Source organism: Typopeltis vanoorti, chromosome 12 (assembly GCF_054136105.1).
Source record: "Typopeltis vanoorti isolate ZY-2024b chromosome 12, IOZ_Tvanoo_1.0, whole genome shotgun sequence".
NCBI lineage: Eukaryota > Metazoa > Arthropoda > Arachnida > Uropygi > Thelyphonidae > Typopeltis > Typopeltis vanoorti.
In genome coordinates, this window is record NC_143560.1 from 44829323 (window position 1) to 44848653 (window position 19331).

A 19331-nucleotide genomic window follows, 5' to 3' on the forward strand; every position below is an offset into this window, starting at 1 on the left:
TGAGGGAAGATGTGTGATGAGTGTGTCTAGGAATGGAAGAGAGTGTTTTTTTCCATTTCAATGGTGAGTTGGATACGTTTGTGTTGTTTGTTCAGGTGGCTAAGGAATGTATTTAGTGCTACGTGGCCTTGGAGCCAAATGGCGAAAATATTGTGGACTTTCTGAGCCACATTTTGGGCTTTAGGGACGCTGACTCTAGAGCTCATTGCTCAGTCTTCCACATAAAAGTTAGCTATTGGGAGGAAAGTGGTGAGCCCGTGGCTGTACTCTCTTTTTGAAGGTAAAAATTGTTTTGCCACATGAAATATCCAGAGTGGAGTACGTGGGAAAAGAGTGCCGTGATGTCGTGTGGAAATATGTAGGAGTAAGATAGCATCATTGATTGGACATTGGTGAAAATGGATGTTATGTCAAAGCTGACTAATAAATCTTGGTCGTTGAGTGTAATGTTTTAAATTTTGTTTATGAAATGTGTATTTTTTATGCAGGAAGGGGAATGACCTACCAATTCCTTGAGTGTGACTGTTAATTTTTTGGCTAAGTACAGAAGGCTTTAGCCGATGTAAACTTCTTTAATTTAATGCAGTTGGGTATTAAGTTGCTGTCTCTACATTGTTTCAAAAAGGCTAGTCGATTAATCAACAAGGAAACATGTATCTTTAGCTTACCGTAGAGGCTGCACTGCTTGTGGGTCACATCTCCATGGGTTATGATGACTCTTTCTTTTAAGGTTACAAGGTGATCAGCATTCATATTTCCGAATTTAGGGACACAAAACACACGTGTTGAAATTATTATTTTACTTATTATTTATAAAATATCACTTGACGTTTCAACCCCTGTATTGAGGTCATCATCAGCGCTCTGTATCTGTGCCTGGTTGGAAAAAGCTTTGTTAAGGGAGCATATCTACGAGGCACGAAAAAACATAGCGTCTACCCAAGCCACAGTGTTACAGCTAAAATTAGACCTATCCAGCTACGTTAATCCAGAATTATGGGATATTTTAGACAGGATCACAGACGACTCGGCCAGCAACTTATTACTCAAAAACAAGAAAAAAATTAATAATGAAGTTTCAAGCACTACAACATGAAAGCACAAGACAAACAGGATGCCATAATGAAAGGAGCAGCCAATCACCCGCAAACAATGTTAGGAGCAACCAACTACCATCGGACCACGGCCTGGTTATCGATCAATCAATCTACAATCTCACCCAAGGTGAACTCTCACTGCTGGAGAAAGGTCTAAACTACTTCATTGCACCAAAGTCAGTAAATAAACTTGATATCATTTATCATATTGAGAGAAGTTTAAGATCCCTCCCCACCAATCTAGCTGACAAAATACGGATGGAAACATCTTGTATACTAAATTCAAACAAAAAAAAACTGAGCAGCAACCTAAACAAAACAGGAAAAACTGGCCCTCAAATCCCTCAAAAATAACCAGGGCTATCACAAAATCAGACAAAGGGAATGCCACTGTTGTTTTAGATCGGGCAACTTACATAGATAAAATGAACCATTTGGTATTGGACCACAACACCTACCAAATGGTAAATTACAACTCCATCAAAAAGAAAACTGAATTAATTAAATTCGTTAATACATGGCCAGAAGAAACAACTAAAAAACTAATACCTCATTATGCCCATGCTCCCAGAATTTATGGCCTGCCAAAAATACACAAAACAGACACACCACTGCGCCCAATTGTTGAAGGAATCGACAGCCCAAATTACCACTTAGCCAAAAAATTAGCGGCCACACTCAAGGAATTGGTAGGTCATTCCCCTTTCTACATAAAAAATACACATTTCATAAACAAAATTAAAAACATTACACTCAATGACCAAGATTTATTAATCAGCTTTGACATAACTTCCCTTTTCACCAATGATGTCCTAATCAACGATACTGTCTTACTCCTACAGAACATATTTTCACATGACATCACGGCACTCTTTCCCCACGTACTCCACTCTGGATATTTCGTGTGGCAAAACAATTTTTACCTTCAAAAAGAGAGTACAGCCATGGGCTCACCACTTTCCCCCCAATCGCTAACTTTTATGTGGAAGACTTTGAGCAATGAGGTCTAGAGTCAGCATGCTTAAAGCCCAAAATGTGGCTCAGATACATCGACGATATTTTTGCTATTTGCCCACACAGCCACGAAGCACTAAATACATTCCTTAGCCACCTGAACAAAAAACACAAATGTATCCAATTCACCATTGAAATTGAAAAAAACAACTCCCTTCCATTCCTAGACACACTCGTCACACGTCTTCCCTCAGACTGTCTCTCCTTCTCAGTCTATGCAAACTTATGCACACAGGCCAGTACATACACAAAAATTCTTATCACCACCCAACACAAAAACTAGGGGTCATAAGCACCCTTAAACACAGAGCTCAAATGATTTGTTCAAATGAACAAGCTCTAAACCAGGAATGCAAGATCATCAACCATACATTTATGAAAAATGGATACAATAAAAAAACTATTCGCAAGTTCCTCCACAGAGATACCACTAAAAACAAAAGAGATTTCAAGAATGCTATTATCATACCTTATGTTAGAGGCATTTCTGAAAAAATCTCAATACAAGCCAAAGAAAAATCTCCCTGGTGAAGTGTTTTTTTTTTTTTTTCAGATTAAAAAAAAAAAAACACTTCACCAAGTCTTCTTGTATTGAGATTTTTGAAAAAATTTCTGAAAAAATAGAACACTACACAAATACAACATCAAAACCACCTTAAAATCCCTGACAAAATTAAGACACCTACTCAGTTCTTCCAAAGATCCTCTTCTACACCTAGCCCACCCAGGGGTTTACAAAATACAATGCACATGTAACCTACCATACATAGGGGAAGTAGGGTGAACCATCCCAATTAGGAAGGATGAACATAAACGACACATTAAATACCTCCATTTTGGAAATACGGGCCTTTCTGACCCCGCACTCCAAACATACCACAGAATTGATTGGAAAGGTACCAAGTCCCTACACTGCACCAAAACTTGGTTTGAGAGGAAATTCAAAGAAGGATGTGAAATGCTCGAACATAATCCAAATCGGAACAAAAATGATGGTCTAACCATTCCAAGGATCTGGAGGACCCATTTGCAACCTTTATAGCGACTAGAACAAGCCAAAGAAAAATCTCAAGTCCAGAAGAAAATTACAGTATAACAATCTGAACTGTACAAATCCAGAATAATCTTAGTAATTTTAGTACAGGGGGACTTTAGCAGAGTTTATTGTAGTTTTTTGTTTATTAATTAATTATTTAAAAAAAAATTTTTTTTTTTTATCACTAGAGGTCAGGCTAAGAAAAAGATTAATTAACCGCATAGATTTAGTTTATCTTAGAGTGCTAGAGCATGTAGCTTGGTTTCCTATACACATGTATCCTTCTAATGGTGACCTCAATACTGGAGTCGAAACGTCAAGTGTTATTTTATTAATAAGTAAAATAATAATTTCAACACGTGTGTTTTGTGTCCCTAAATTCGGAAATATGAACTGATCACCGTGTAACCTTAAATTTTCCAGTTGGGTCTTGTGACCTGCTCAGTTACTGCCGAGAAGTATTATGATATAATAATTTTGTTGTGCTACAGTAACACTTGTGAATGGATTCGGTCATTTTCATGCAGGATGGGGGGACCCCCACTCCACACATCAGATGATCTGTATAAGAGGTTATTTGTAAACATTTCACAGAAGTCAGAGTGATACAACTGTGCATTTCCCACTGCACGGCTACCTCTTTCACCTGATCCTGACCCCCATGTGACTTCTGAGTCTGGGGGATTTCTCAAAGACGTGGTTTATTGGGATCATTCTGATAACTTGCCAGTGCTGAAAGACCAGCCTCATTCTTCCATCAAATACACTGCAAAGGATGCAATTTGTGGCATACTGGGAATGACAGCACATTGAACAATACAGCCCATCGATGCATAATGGAAGTGAATAAATATGTGTTATTTATGCCTGTGTTGCTTTTCTCCTTACACACACACAGAAAAATTACGTCTACATTCAGTACATCATACAGCACCCCTGGTAGTGAATGTTAGAACTACTGTGTTTTCTCAGATGTCGCTTCCATATGATGCACAATGTATTCCTGAAAAGTTACATGTTTGGATGACTGGGTGACGCTCCACAAGGTCTTAAACAAAGATATTTTAATTTTAATCATCCTGTATATTTTGGTCATATGCATTCATGCATGTATCAGATGCTGATTTATTCGTTTCTACATCAGTTGGTCTTGGGTAAAGGATTGCTTGATGCAATTTTAAAAATTTTTTTTTAAACTTTTTTTTTTGTTATTCTTAAGTATTCTGCAATTGAGCAGGTTCTTCTTTTAGTAGCAAAAACTTTCCACTTTCTTCTGTTCTGAGCCTTCTCTTTCAAGGTTGTATCCTGATGACATGCTGAGTGGAGACATGCTGTCTCCACTCAGCATGTCATCTAGCATTGTTTTCCTCACTCTTCCTCTAGGTCTTTTCCTTTCTATTTTTCCTTCAGTGGCATCTCTGATTATTCCATTTCCTCTCAAGATATGTCCAATCCAATTTCCCTTTCTTCTTTTTATCCTTTTTAACAGATTCTTTTCTTCCTCTACTCTTTTTAAGACCTCTTCATTATTTTATCTGTCCATTTTATTTTTTCCATCCTTCTCCAAATCCACATCTCGAAGTTTTCCAAAATTTTAATTTCTTTTTTCCTCAATGTCCAGGTTTCAGTTGCATATAAGACAAACCTCCACACTTAACATTTTATTAGTCTTTTCTTTAACTTTCTATCCATTTTACTTCTGAATAAATTCCATTTTCTATTAAAGGCATCTCTTTCCATCACTATTCTTGCTTTTATATCACTTATACATCTTCCATCGCTGATAATCATACTTCCTAGATATTTAAATGTTCTTACTTGATTCAGTTTTTCTCCATTTATTCTTACATCCATAGTTGTATCTTTCCTTGTTATTTTCATTACTTTTGTTTTGTTTATGTTAATTTTCATTCCATAGTTGATATAGGATTCCAGTAATCTTCAGCAGACGTTGTAATCCTCCTCAGTGTTTGATAATAATTCCTTGTCATCTGCATATTGTATTGCAAATATCTGTCTACCTCCTATCTTTATTCCTTCTGCATTCTCCAATGCTTCTTTTAATATTGCTTTGGAATGCATATTGAACAAAATTGGTGACAAAGAACAGCCATGTCTTACTCTTTGTCCCATGGTACCTGGTTCTGTTGTACCATATATATCTCTTACCATAGCAGTTTGTCCCATATATAGAAATAATTAGTCTTCTATCTGGAAATACTTTTATTGGGATTATATTGATCAAGTGCATATAACAACAACTAAGTTATACCAACTAGTTTCACCAACTAAGTCTGTTGGCATCTTCAGGGTACATAACTGATGTACAGCACTAAAAAGTAAACTGTTACAAACTATAATCAACCGATTCCAATTATATTAAACAAAGAACAGAGTGCGTACAATACATTCATAGCGCGTGGATGATATCACTTGTTGTTATTTAGGAACGTTCTATAGTTGGCACTGTAATTCAGTTCTGGCGAGTTGAAGGATCTGATAAGGGTCTTCCAGATCACGGGCAAGATTAGTCCTTGGTTCCTGTTAAGGTTTTGTATACAGCGGGCAACTGTTGTGGCCTCCTTAAAAATTTGGGGGCGGAGGTCCTCCTCCATGTAAGGAATTGTGCTTCTATCCCACTCTATGGTATAGTTCGTTCTTGAGAAATGAAAAGCTAATCCCGATTTTTCTTCTCTGTTATTATTGACATCGCCTATGTGTTCTTTTTGCCTAATTTCAAGGCTCCTTGAAGTTTGGCCGATGTAATTCAAGCCGCACGAGCATGGTATGTTATAAACTCCAGCATATTTGGAGAAAGGATGGCTGTCTTTTGGAGATCTTAAGAATTGTCTAATCGTTTCTGTGGGTTTAAAGGCCATTTGTATTTTATGTGGTCTAAGGAGTCTAGCAATCTTATTGGAAACTGTCCCCAAGTATGGAATGACGATGGTAGAAATATAACGTACATCATCTTGTTGTCTTTGCCGGGGTTCAGAGAAAAGTATCTTGTGGACGAGTCTTCGAGGAAATCCATTCATGGTAAGGTTGGTGGATATCAGGGATAGTTCTTCCTGGAGGTCTTGTTGATCTGTTGTAAGGAGAGAGGCACGGTTCTTCAACATATGTACAATACTAAGTTTCTGAGAAATGTGGTGTGAGGAAGTGAAATGTAAATAACGTCCTGTATTGGTAGGTTTGCAGTAAACTGAGAGGTTGATACCACCACTCGGAAGCTTCTTAATTAAAGTGTCCAGAAATGATAATTTGTTATCTTCTTCAAGTTCTAGAGTGAATTTGATTGTGTGGTGTAGAGAGTTGATTTTGTTAAGAAAGTCGAACAAATCCTTTTTTGTGTGGTTCCAAACGATAAAGATATCATCCACATATCTCCACCATACTGTGGGTTTAGGGTCTATTTGAGTTAAGATTTTACTTTCAAAATCCTCCATAAAGAGATCAGCACAAGATGGAGAGAGGGGGCTACCCATTGCAAGGCCAGTCAATTGTTGATATATGGTTTTATTCCATAAGAAAAAGTTTGATGTTAAACAATGACGGAACAGAGAAGTGATGTCTTGTGGGAGCAAACTTCCTGAAACGTTGATGACTTCCTCCACAGGGATGTTAGCGAATAGAGATGTAACATCCAGGCTGGCGAGTAAATCCATATTGGAGATAGAGATGTTGTTCAGTTTCTCAATGAAATGTTGCGAATTTCGTATATAAGTAAGTGTCCGAATTATGGATGTGAGGTTTGAGGAGGCCTGCCAGGTGTTTGGATAACAGATAAGTTGGCAAATTGATTCCATCCACAATCGGGCATAGTGGTGTTCCATTTTTGTGTACCTCAGGAGCACCATATAGTCTTGGTGTTAGTGGATTCATGGATTTCAATCTTCGTTTTAAGTCTATAGACCAGTTCTCCATATGACGTATTAAATCGTTAGTATCATTGTGATTCTTTAGTGTTGGGTCTGTTACTAGGACACGGTAGGTTGATGTATCCGACAATAGTCTGTTAATCTTATCTTCGTAATCACTGGTGTTTAAAATCACTGTTGAATTTCCCTTATCTGCCTTCAGTATGATAATGTCTTTCTTTTTCTTCAAACTATACAATGTTCTTTTTTCCAGAGTAGTGATGTTTTTGTTAGGAGTTCTGAAAGATGAGAGGATGATACTACTTTTTAATCTAATATCATTAGCTATAGGTTCCGGTAACGACGAGACTTTTCTATACTACAAATGATATCCACTTTAGGGACATGATCAGGTGTTATCGCAAAATTGAACCCTTTTTTAAGTATATTGATCTCTGGTTTTGTTAATACATGATCCGATAAATTAAAAATAACTTTGCTGTCTGATAGAGAAGGTTTTGACTTAAAACGTTTTGTATAAAGATTGTTAAATTTTTTTATTTGGTTTCGTTTGCTTGTTGTAAAGGCTTTATCATAGCTAGTAGTAACCATTCTGTCCAAATGCGACCATATGTCTTGATCTAAAGTACTAGAAATATCGTCATAAATCTGATAACAGTCTAAATCTATTTGGCTTAAAAGAAATCTGGTATGCTGTATCCGTTCACGTAGAGGTACCAAAGATGTTTTAAAATAAATATGTTTCGCTCGTCTTGAATGGAATTGAATCCAGAGCTTTTTGGTCAAGAAAATTGAACGTTTTTTTTAACATGAATAGAATCCATGGGGAAACCAAAAGGTACGCCGTTTTGAATTCCTTAAATGTAAAAAAGCCAAACTATTAAATCACCTCACTTTTTTGAAAAGATGTAGAGATAACAAGATTATTCCAAAGTTTCTATTTTTAAAAGAACAATTCCATTCAAGACGAGCAAAACATATTTATTTTAAAACATCTTTGGCACCTCTACGTGAACGGATACGAAAAACTAAACCTTGAAAACCCAGTAGGAAAATCTGATTGATTTAGCCAAGGAGGCTTTATATGTTACCAGTTATGTAGCATAATTTTTGATCAAGAAAAACTTGGCTAACAATTATGTTATGATAAATATTTCATAACATATATCCATTTATCATTAATTATACTGTTTTTTTTTTATCGTGAGAGTTAATGTGCCTACTGCTATGAAATCTTGCATGCTTCTGTTTAGTGGGAAGACTTTAGGTTCTAACTTGTTTATCACTCTCCTCCTCTTCTTATCTGCCATTTTGTTTCAGGATGTTAACATGGATTAAAAATGTCACTTTTACAATTCTCATTCTAATTCTTAAAAAAAAAAAAAAGGAAAAAAAAGTGTAATATGTTTTTTCATACAACTTAGTCATACTTGAGATATGCAGTAGATAATTAATAGAAATGAGAATAAGAAGTAATCAACAACCATCCTGCTTGAAAACAGTGTTTATTTTTAAAAAAATAAAATAAAACTTAATTGAATTAATAACCTTGGTGCTTTGGAATAGGTTATTAGTCATATTTAAATGAATACAATTATAACATATCTTATGCTTTGTCATTATTGAGTGTCCTGACATCTATGTTAAAGCTTTCTGGTTTATGTTTCTGAGTGTTAGTTAATGTTGATTCTATAAATGGAATGGGATTAGTTGTGAGCTGTCTTAGATTCAAGCTAATCTTGGTGTGTGTGTGTGTGTGTGTGTGTGTGTGTGTGTGTGTGTGTGTGTGTGTGTGTGTGTGTGTGTGTGTGTGTGTGTGTTTATGCATGTGTGTGCACATGCACAAATATATTTAAGTTGCAGTGATTATTGACAGAACTCTTTATAATAACTGTAATTACCATTTAATTCTTCTTAGACATTTTTTTCCCCTTATAGGTCCATATGGCTCTGAAAAATATTATTCTGATCACCATCATGTAATATCTGTTTCAAATGACTTTACAATTCATATCTCCCCTCTGTTTCGAATCAGTGATAGTGATGATGATGATGATTATTATGATGATGAAGTGGTGATAATTCCTCATCACTCACGTAGCTTAGAAGCAGTAAAGTATGTACTTGTTTTTTCTTTCTGATCAGTGATTTAACTTGCTAATTTTCAACTCTACACTTTATAATTTTTTGAGTGATTGTAATTTTCCAGTCGGGAATGTTGCTGTTCTACTCAGTAATAAGTTTTTTTTCTCTCATAAACCTTGCTTTCCTCTTTAATTTCATAATAATTTACCAAGTAGTTTATTTATTTTCTTAGAATGAATCATGTAGATGCACACATGATAGTGAACACCACTGTAGCAAAATAATATACTATAACTAACTATTGGACTAATGTTATTTTAATCTCGCTATTACAAACAGTGAAAGTTAAAAACCTTCATGGTAACAAAAGGAATTTCCATAGCAAATGATGTTAAAATCTATGTCCCCAACTGTTCATTTGCTATACAGATGCATATATTCTAACTTTTTCTGTTTATCACAAAGGCAAGATATGTTATCTGTATGAACATGTCAGTACATGTGAAAGGTCACCATGCTTTAGAGGAGGTCATTCAGTATATTGTTTACACCGATTGGCTCAAAATACAGCTGATAGTAATGTTGTTAAAGTATTCTATACAAGTTATATTTTGCACTTTTAATACAAAACACAAGATAAGGACAAAACTAGTCACCTTATGCAATAATTTCATGTTTGGTATTTTCTTATTTCAATGAAGAAAAAAAAATGCAACCTTTTATTTTCCCCTCCAACTTGTAGTGACGAGCTAAATTAAATTCATATTGTGAATCAGCTTTAAGGATATGAGTTAAAATGGCAATTTTTTTTAGCCATAGCAAAACAAATTTTTAAAAAAGGGATAGTTAGTGTAAATTAGCATGTGGTAGCATAAAAAATTCTGCCTGCTGCAATTTTACAATGTACACTGCCACTTGGTTGTGGGGAGAAAGGCTTTTTTAATGGGACTTCCATACAGAATTATTGTTAATAAATGCAATGGTGGGCTAAGTTTATGTTTTTAACTTGATCCTGTTCTAAAGCTAAATATGCAGCTTTTTTTCAAGCCACTTCAGGCCTCCTTATAAGCAGAGCAGCAGTCTTTTCATCTCAAATTTGATCTCAAGTGTTTCCTCCAGCACTCCCAGCTTGAAGGGAGTGACCTCAATACCAACATTCTTGCCTTGTAGCAGTGTTGTACAAATTATTCTGCCCTTGTAAGTTTTGTATTCTGAGTCCTCCAACACTAATATTCTGTGGTGATTTTTTTCATCTTTAAGAAGAAAGTAATTCATATTTCAGGACTTCAAGTGCTTTTTGTCGGGATGGTAGGAAAAAGACCCAGAGGAAGACCAGGATCCAGGTAGATTGGTACAGTATGGAAGTGCCTTGGAAGACTGAAATGTAAGATCTGACAATATTAGAGTTATAGATAATAGATTCATTTGGAGAAAAATTGTCGATAGAAAGGTCTTAGATGAAAAGGTTACATCATTACTATCAAAATATCCCCCCCCCCTGGGAGGACCTATCAGGAATTTGATGATGAATTACAAAGTTGACTTACTGCCCAAATCAGTAAGTAACAGTTGTGTAGGATAGCATGTTCTGTTTTAGTTAATAATTAACAAATTGAATTCCCAATACTTTCTTGGGTATTTACATTCTCAGAATGGAGGGAAGCATTTTTCCTAAATTCACTGTAACAAATCTATAAACTATTTCTCCGGTCCCCTACAGGTTCACTATAGTGAGCATCTACTATACTTGCATGTGTTGATTAAACAAAAGATTTCTTCATAAGTCGATGTTATTGTAGTTGGTAATTATGGGCATGAACTGGAATGAACAGTGTTTGGTGTTTGTGAATATCTAAAAATTGATTGTTATAGTTGTTTTTAATATTTTAAAAATATCAAATTTTTATTTGAAGAAAGACTTTCCTTGTATTAAATAAAATTATATTACAGTGCGTTATTAAATCGTGTGAACAATAATGCAAAATATTTTACTATAAACTTATATATATATATATTCAATTTTTATGATTGAATTGTACCCATCTGGAACATTTGTAACAGTTATTTTCCTATTCAAATTGGTTTTTTTTTGAGAACCTTGATTTCTATGGAATTGTTTCTAGCAGAGATTGTCTGCTGAACAAGGTGAGACTTGTTTCTAGTAGAGATTGTCTGCTGAACGAGGTGAGACTTGTTATACTAGGTATGTAATATAATCTTAATTCTTTTCCTTTCAAATAGATGTGGGCCTTCCTGTGTGACAGAATAAAAGTGATAATAAGAGTAAGACATTTGATAAATTCCTGTAGAATAATGGCTCCACTTTGTCTTTAGAAGAATGCAAGAAGCATAAGTTTTGCTCTTTTTCTCAGTGCCTTATGCTTGATGAGACATCTTGATGTTTGTCTCTGTGTTTCCTTTCCATAGAGAAAGAACTAAGGGCTGCTGTTTATCTCAGTATGAGATGGTCTAGAAAAGAAAATTATTCATTTCCATTCTAGTGTAAACTGGAATCTGATGTTTTAAATCTCATGTTAAAAGGGTGAAATTACTGTCAGTCAAGACTTCCAAACAGTAGAAATGACGTCTGTGTTATGTACCTATATAGAAGCTCTGGAATTTACAGATTCAAGGATGTGTTCCTCAGAGTTTATACATGTATAGGTGACAGTTATAAACAAAATGGACATAGCAGTTCCCTCAACCTGTTTATTTATATAATTTGTCTTCTTGACAGCAGCAATATAAATATCCAGCAGTAGTAGCAAATTCACAGATTCTTAGTATTATTATTGTTAAGCGAGATCTCCAGTGAATCAGACTCATCGAGGGAGGCCACATACTACAGTCACCAGTTGTCATACTTGTTCTTGAATTCATTCACACTGCTTGCACACGCACGCGCGTGCACGCACACACACACACACATCCGATGGCAATCCTATCCAATCACACACCACACTATGAGAGAAAAATCTAGCCCTCGTCCCCCCTTAGCAGCATTCATTTTCAGCTTCCAAGGATACCTTCTTGTCCTTTCCTCACCCTCCATAAAATGGAAAATTCCATCAAATCCTGTATGATCCTTTCAGACGTTTGTAAGTCTCCATCATATCACCACTGTTTTTCCTGTTTGCTAGTGTCTGTAGTGTACAAATTCTCAATCTGTCTTCATAATCAGTATTCCACAATCCTCATATCATTTTTAGCACTTCCCTTTGTGCACACACTCATTCTCTCTATTGTATCAGAATTACAATGGAAACCACCAGACCAGACCTCTGCACAATAATCCAAGTGAGGTCTTATCAAGGTCTTGTAAAGAGGCAAAATGGCATCCTTATCTTTTACATGTAAAAGTTTGTTTTAGCATTGCAGTTATCTTTTGAGTTGTATTTGCAATCTTTTCTACATGGACCCTGAACTTCAATTTGCTATCTACTAACACTCCAAGACCCTTAGCCTGATCAGTTTCTTTTAGCATAATCTCAGCAGTATAATACGAAATTGGATAAATCACACCAAAATGCATGACTTTGCATTTACTGACATCCATTTTCACATGCCCACAATTGTAGCCTATTGAAATCATTCTTCAAGTACTTCATATCAGCAGCATTCCTGATTACCATACCTATCTTTGCATCATCTGTAAATATCTGTATATCACCTGCCAAATCCTTCTCAATATCATTAATGTACAGATTGAATAACAGTGGGCCTAGGACTGATCCTTGTGGTACACTACAAGTTACCTTAAATCTTGCAGACTCACATCCCTCATATACCATTTTTTGATATGTCAGTCAGCCATCCTCTTATCCACACTAATATTTTATAATCCAAACCCCATATTCTCCAATTTATGCAACAGTCTTCCATGCTGTATTCTGTCAAAAGCCTTAGCAAAATCCAAAAGTATCATGGTGTATCCATTCCTCTTGTCTAGTTCAGTGGTAACATTATTATAGAATATGAGCAAGTTGCTAAAACATGATCTTCCCTTAGTAAACCCACGCTGTTCATTGCGAAGTAGAGATTTACTGTCAACCCATTTCTGAATGCGAGCCCTAACCAACTTTTCCAAAATCTTCACCAGCACCACTCATTAAAAGATACTGATAGATCGATAGTTGGATACATTTTTGAACCATCCTTGTGCCATGGGATTACCATTCATTCTTTCCATTCCTGCAAAATCTTCATTGTTTTGGGACTCAAATTATAGAACTTTGTTAAAGGAATAGCCAGTTCATCTGAACACTTTTAGCACCCATGCTGATATCCCATCAGTTCCCTATTGCTGAATTGTTATACAGCTTGTGCAACAGGTTCATTACCTCCTCTTCATACACCCGAGTTTCTTCATTAATTGAAGAGGTAGCAGTGAACTCAATGTTGCATATACCAGGTTGATTGCTTTTAAAAATGGGCACCCATTAGTTGAACAACCTCTTCTGCATCTGTGATCCACATGTCATCTTCATCTAGAAGAGTTATTCTTTCATATTCATTCTTTCTTTTACTTGCAGCATATCAATAAAATGCTTGTGAGTTGTCTTTAGCTTGCAGAGCCAGTTTCTTTTTCTACTCAGACTTGGCTTTTTGTACAACAGTTGTGACTATTCTAGCCTGTTATAATTTTCATAATGGACCTCATTCTTGTGTACATGGTATTCCTTCTACATCATCTATTTCGTACGAATCTCTTGCTTAATAGGATTACACATCCATTTGACTCATACCCTATTCATTCTTTAACTCTCGGGACACATTCTGATATTGCATCATTTAAGTATTTTTTAAATGCTTCCCATGCATTGCTGATATTCTTCTTATCCAGCAACCAATACCCTTCCACTGAACTCAGTACTCCTTAGTTGGTCATAATGTCAATAGGTTGTATCAATCATTGAAATATTTGTAAAGATAGAAAAATTACTGGAACTGATAAGAACATCAGGAGACCAGCAAATATTGGATGTTTTCTTTTGAAATTCATGGTAACTAGTAGTAGATTGCATATGTCCATAAACTTCAAACACAAGTTTTGCTTATCATCTGCTGATATTTTTATCAGTTTGACATTGTTTCTCTCTGTACAAATATCCTGTTAGCTTGATATTATTGTGTTTTTGAAAAGATTTTCCTTCTGTCATACTAAAATATTTAAATTTTTTTATCAATTCAAATTCAGATATCAAGATCAATTATATATTATAAACAAGTTGAAGAAACTGCTATCAGTTCAATTATTACATTTGATATCTATTAAGTGGAACTTTGAGCAGTATATCCTTGAATGTGTTGATCCTCAACTTTTATATATGGATGCATTATGTTAATGATATTTTTGCCAGTTGTAATTTCTCCAGATCAGAACTGTAAGCATTTCCACATAAGATCAACTCCATCCATCTTGGAATCACAGTAGAAATGGAATCCAATAATTGTCTTCCTTTTTCTAGATCTTATTCTCAGGCATCTGGATTGCAGTTTTTTTCTACCGAAAGAAGTTTGATGCTGAGAACTATTAGTATTATTTTGTTGAAAGTTTTTTCACTTGGAACATTAACTTCACATTAATTGCCTTGATATCCTATAATGCAAAAGCACACATCCTTTTGGATATATAAATGCTGTGCATTACAAGGAGGACCACTATCCAGTTTTGATCTTTATTGGGGTACTGTTAACCATGCTACCGGCCAAGACTTCTATAGATGTGAAGGTTATCCATGATAACCTTGACGTCTATCGCATTCATGATAACGTGACATCTATAGACATCAAGGTTATCATGGATGTGAAGTGCATATTAAAATTGTAATACCATTGATATTACATTGATATATGATGGATATGAAGCATATGAGGATGCGTATTTGATCCATAATGGCCTGTAAGGTGGTTAAAGTGCAGGGGGGTACTTCTCCAAAAACTTTTCTCTACAAGATCACTCTAGGGTAATTCAGTGTGATTTAAAGGATCACTACTAAACTCATCACTCCTGATCTGAATCACATGCAAACTTTGTTTACACTTAGATAAACAAGAATATAATTTCTTGGCATCTTTATTTTATAACCAAGTGAAAAAACTTTAAACTAGCTCTAACCCAGACCATTATAATAAGGTGTTTCACCTTTTCACTACTTGTATATGTGAAATGACTTATTGCCAGGAACTTTTCATATGCTTTCTTCTTTTCCTTGACTGCTTCTTTAACTTCCTGAGTCACCCATGGAGTTCTGATTTTTCTATCCATGTAGACAACCTCACCACATGCCTCTAGCTGAATCAATCAATGTTTTCCTCAGGGATTTACCATGGAATCTCCAAGGTTTGTTTCTTGTTTTCAAACATTTTCATTTTTCCTTCAATGGTGTTTGTGCATTTGAGTCTACATTTCACCTCTGAGAGCTGCTCAATTTATTCGTTTTAAAACTTTCTTATACACTCTTCTTTTCAATATGAAATTCAATTTTATTCTGCTCAAAACTAAATAGTGATCACTGCCTATTTCAAATTCTCTGTGTACTCTTGTGTCCTATAGGTTGCTGCTGTTATAGATCCCAGGTATATAGCAGCAGCAACCGACAATTATATTTTATCCTATTGGTCTCTAACACCAGACAGCTGCAAATGTACCATATCCTTCGGATCTATGCTCTTCCTTAACTAATAATTTTGTTGGTTGAAGTTCGGCTGTTGTTAATAATACTCCTACTCCTGACCTATTCCAGACCCTGCCCTAAATTCTATCCCTGTAACTACACCATTCTATCACCCAGGTCTTACTAATGTTGAAGTATTTCTAATACTTTGGACATTTGTGTACATGTATTTCAACATCCTCTTGGAACTGCAGGAGTGCTTGCATAATATCAATACCAGCTCATTCAGATTCATAACCTTGGAAACTACAGCTAGCTCTTCAGTTTTCCTGGGATAAATGAGCACTCAACTCATTTATCCCAGGGGCAACTATTTCCACATGGTCATTCCTGCAGTCACTCATTTTCCCCCTAGGTGGCTACACACGTGCTTGATTGCATCTTCATAATATCTCTAGTTTCCTTGATTTTGCAGTTCCAAACTCTCAATGAACAACAGGTTGCTGCAACTCTGTTACCCTATCAACACTTCCTTCAAACATCTAACTCTAGAACCATTCAAATGTGGTCCATCAGGTATATATACATCCTTTCATACATCAGTTTCACTCCACATCTATAAACTGTACACCATTCTTCTGTACAGTTTCTTGTTGGTAATCATGGCCCTTCTCAATTCTGTACTGTCATACCAAGGCAACAGACTTGCAAGATTTTCTTTCTTTCTTTCTTACTCTTCATTTTTGCTTCTTTCAACAGCCCTTTCATATTCTTTCTCATTGCATATTTCTCACCTTTCAAATCATTTGTACCTTCCAAAACAATCTACTCTTTCACTTCTACATTCTACAAATAACAGCTTCATCTTTGATCTTTGCACTTGGGGAAACATGTTTTCATCCCTTTCTCATTAAGAGAGGAGAAAGAGAAGACACGAACACCAAAAAACAAGATGGACAGATGAAATAGGAAAACTAGCTGGAAAGAGATGGATGCCATCAGACTGGGAAAATTGGAAGATCATGGGGAGGCCTTCGTCCAGCAGTTGATCAAAAATGGCTGAGAAAGAATAAGAGACATCTCTTATAACCTAATTAATTATGGAATATTTTTTCTTTACTCCCAGTTTCTTGCACTTTTATACTTTTTTCATTCACTTTCTTTCATTTTCCCCCTTGCTGTACCACATGCCAATCATTTCTCCAGTCGCTTGAGCTTGCATTTTGTCCTCTGAAGAGTGCATAAGCATGCTATTTCTCTCTGCACTGTTACCCTATCATCTGCATTACTATCATCTACTTTCTTCATACTCTCATTTGTATTTCTTGCACTATCATTCACTGCTTCCACTACATTCTCTACAACACTTCCACAGTCCTGCCCTATATCCTTAATATCAGTCACTTCATACTTCTGCTCTTGACGTGACTCACATTTCATGTACTCACAAAACATTTCTCACTCTCCCCACTCTTGCCCACATACCACAAACCATTCACTGTCTTCAATGAATACATTACACTCGTGCACCACATCACCTTAAATTCTGCATATTGATATTGAATATCAAAGTCTTGGCTGGCATTTTTTTTTGTACCCATCAGTGCTACTAATATAAAATGCTTTTGAAACAATATTTCATAATTGATAGTCACAATAAGTTTACACGATCAACTATTATTGAGATGATAAAAGTATAAAATTTTTGCCCAAGTATCACTGGTCTCATCACGATGAACAAATTAGCATTAGAGTTTATTCATACTGAAGATTTCCTTGATACTAAGCCAAAACTTTTATAATAAATAATAAATCCAGTTAAGTTTTTGACTCATCATGAAAATGCTGCACATTTTTGAGATCTCCTTGTTATTATTATTATTATTAAGCCATTTCTGAGGAGCAAACTAATCTTAGGAGGCCCACATTTTTTCATAACTATCATACTTCTCAAAGTCATAAGTACCAGAACCCTTGCAACCACCTCTGACAACTAATTTCATTCACTCACTCACTACAAATGAAGAAATTTAGTTATCACTTGCCAACTAAACTGTTACACAACTTTCAGAGATAACCAATTGTGCTCTCATATCTTGTAGTGCATTATAAAATTCTTCTACATGTAGTCTGTTAAATCCCTTTAGTAACTTAAGTGTTTCTAACATGCCCCCCCCCTCTTTTTCCACCTTTTGGCTAAACCTAGTCACCTGCAAACCTTCAGTCCATCCTCATAGGAAGCACTTCATAGATATTAGACTTCAGCTGCTCTGACACATTGCTTTTCTTTCTGACATTTTTCTCTGAATATTCTCAGAGCACATGCTGACTTACTTGCTAAGAAATTTGATGTGTTTTCTTCTTTTCAGTGATTGCCTCTAACTTCTTGATTACACCTGGGGATTCTGATTTTTCCATCTTTGTGCCAACAACTTCATTACATGCCAGTGATACTACAAATAGATCTCATCCAATTTCACCATTATGTTGTTTGCCCACATCATTGTACTCGATATTGCTTGACATTCAGGACCATGTTAGTGCTGAATACTACATGTCCACTCTTTTCTTTCCCAGAGCAGCAGCTGCCCAAATACTGAGCCATGGTCACATACCTTCTTCATTTATCTCCACTGTATACTAAATTTGTTACACATCCATTAGAAAGCTTTGTGTTTGTAACTATGTTCATACCAGTACCTACTTACTCCAGTTTATATCCTGTAGTTCCTTGCAGTATTTTCTCAGCTGCCTTTGCAAAGTCTAGCAATTTTATGGTGTGATTACTTTCTTTTTTGGCTGGCTCTATTTTAGAAAGTGAGCAAATTACTGAGATAAGACTTCACAAAAAACCTTGCTGTTTTCCCCATTACTGTCATATTCTACCTGTTCCTTAATTCTACCTCCACTTTTCCATTACCAGTATCAAATATTTAGCTGATAAGAATAGATACTATGCTCTTATTTTAGCTAAAGAACAAGAAATGAAAAGTATAGTACCTGTTTTTATCAATTTAATATCTACATGGACTCCATTGGCCTCTAAGTGTGTGTGTGTGTGTGTGTGTGTGTGTGTGTGTGTGTGTGTGTGTGTAGTTTATTCCGCCTTTGCCATGGTCTTGCACTACATTCAGGGTCGCTGTCCCCCATAGGGGAAGAAATGAAAAACATATATACTAAACTGAAACAAAAGTTTGACAAAACAGTACATGCCCCCCTACTATTTATAATAAAGTAAAAACAAAAGCATAATAGTTAATATCAAAGATAAATTTTATTAATATTTAAATACAATACAACAACAACAAAAAAAAACCCTCAATAAACAGAAATTAACAAATATTTAATGCCACAAGGGTCTTCTCCTTGAGGATTAGGCATTTGCCTGTCTGGCTTCATTGGTCTCCCGCCTCCCTTCCCTGTGGTCTATATTTATCCACTTCTTTTGGTAGCTCATATCTTTCTGTCCTTAATGGTATCTCCACAATCCAGTAAAGAGGCTTGTATGCGCCAGTGACCTCAAAAGCCATGGCAACATTAGCTAAGCTATTGGTAGGGCCTCCCTAGCTAGACAGGTTGAGAGGTAGATGCCAGACTAAAA

The 19331-nt window shown here is 35.7% G+C and overlaps 1 protein-coding gene across 2 annotated transcripts in view; it reads left to right on the plus strand.

The window, feature by feature from the left end:
• The window catches only part of LOC150100743 (uncharacterized), an 82988-nt gene that overhangs the window by 32514 nt on the left and 31143 nt on the right, over nt 1–19331 (plus strand). For both annotated transcript variants that reach the window (XM_090401929.1, XM_090401928.1), the window contains exon 4: nt 8967–9144. In XM_090401929.1, the coding sequence (XP_090258055.1) occupies nt 8967–9144 (178 nt within the window). The remainder of the gene's footprint in view (nt 1–8966; nt 9145–19331) is intronic.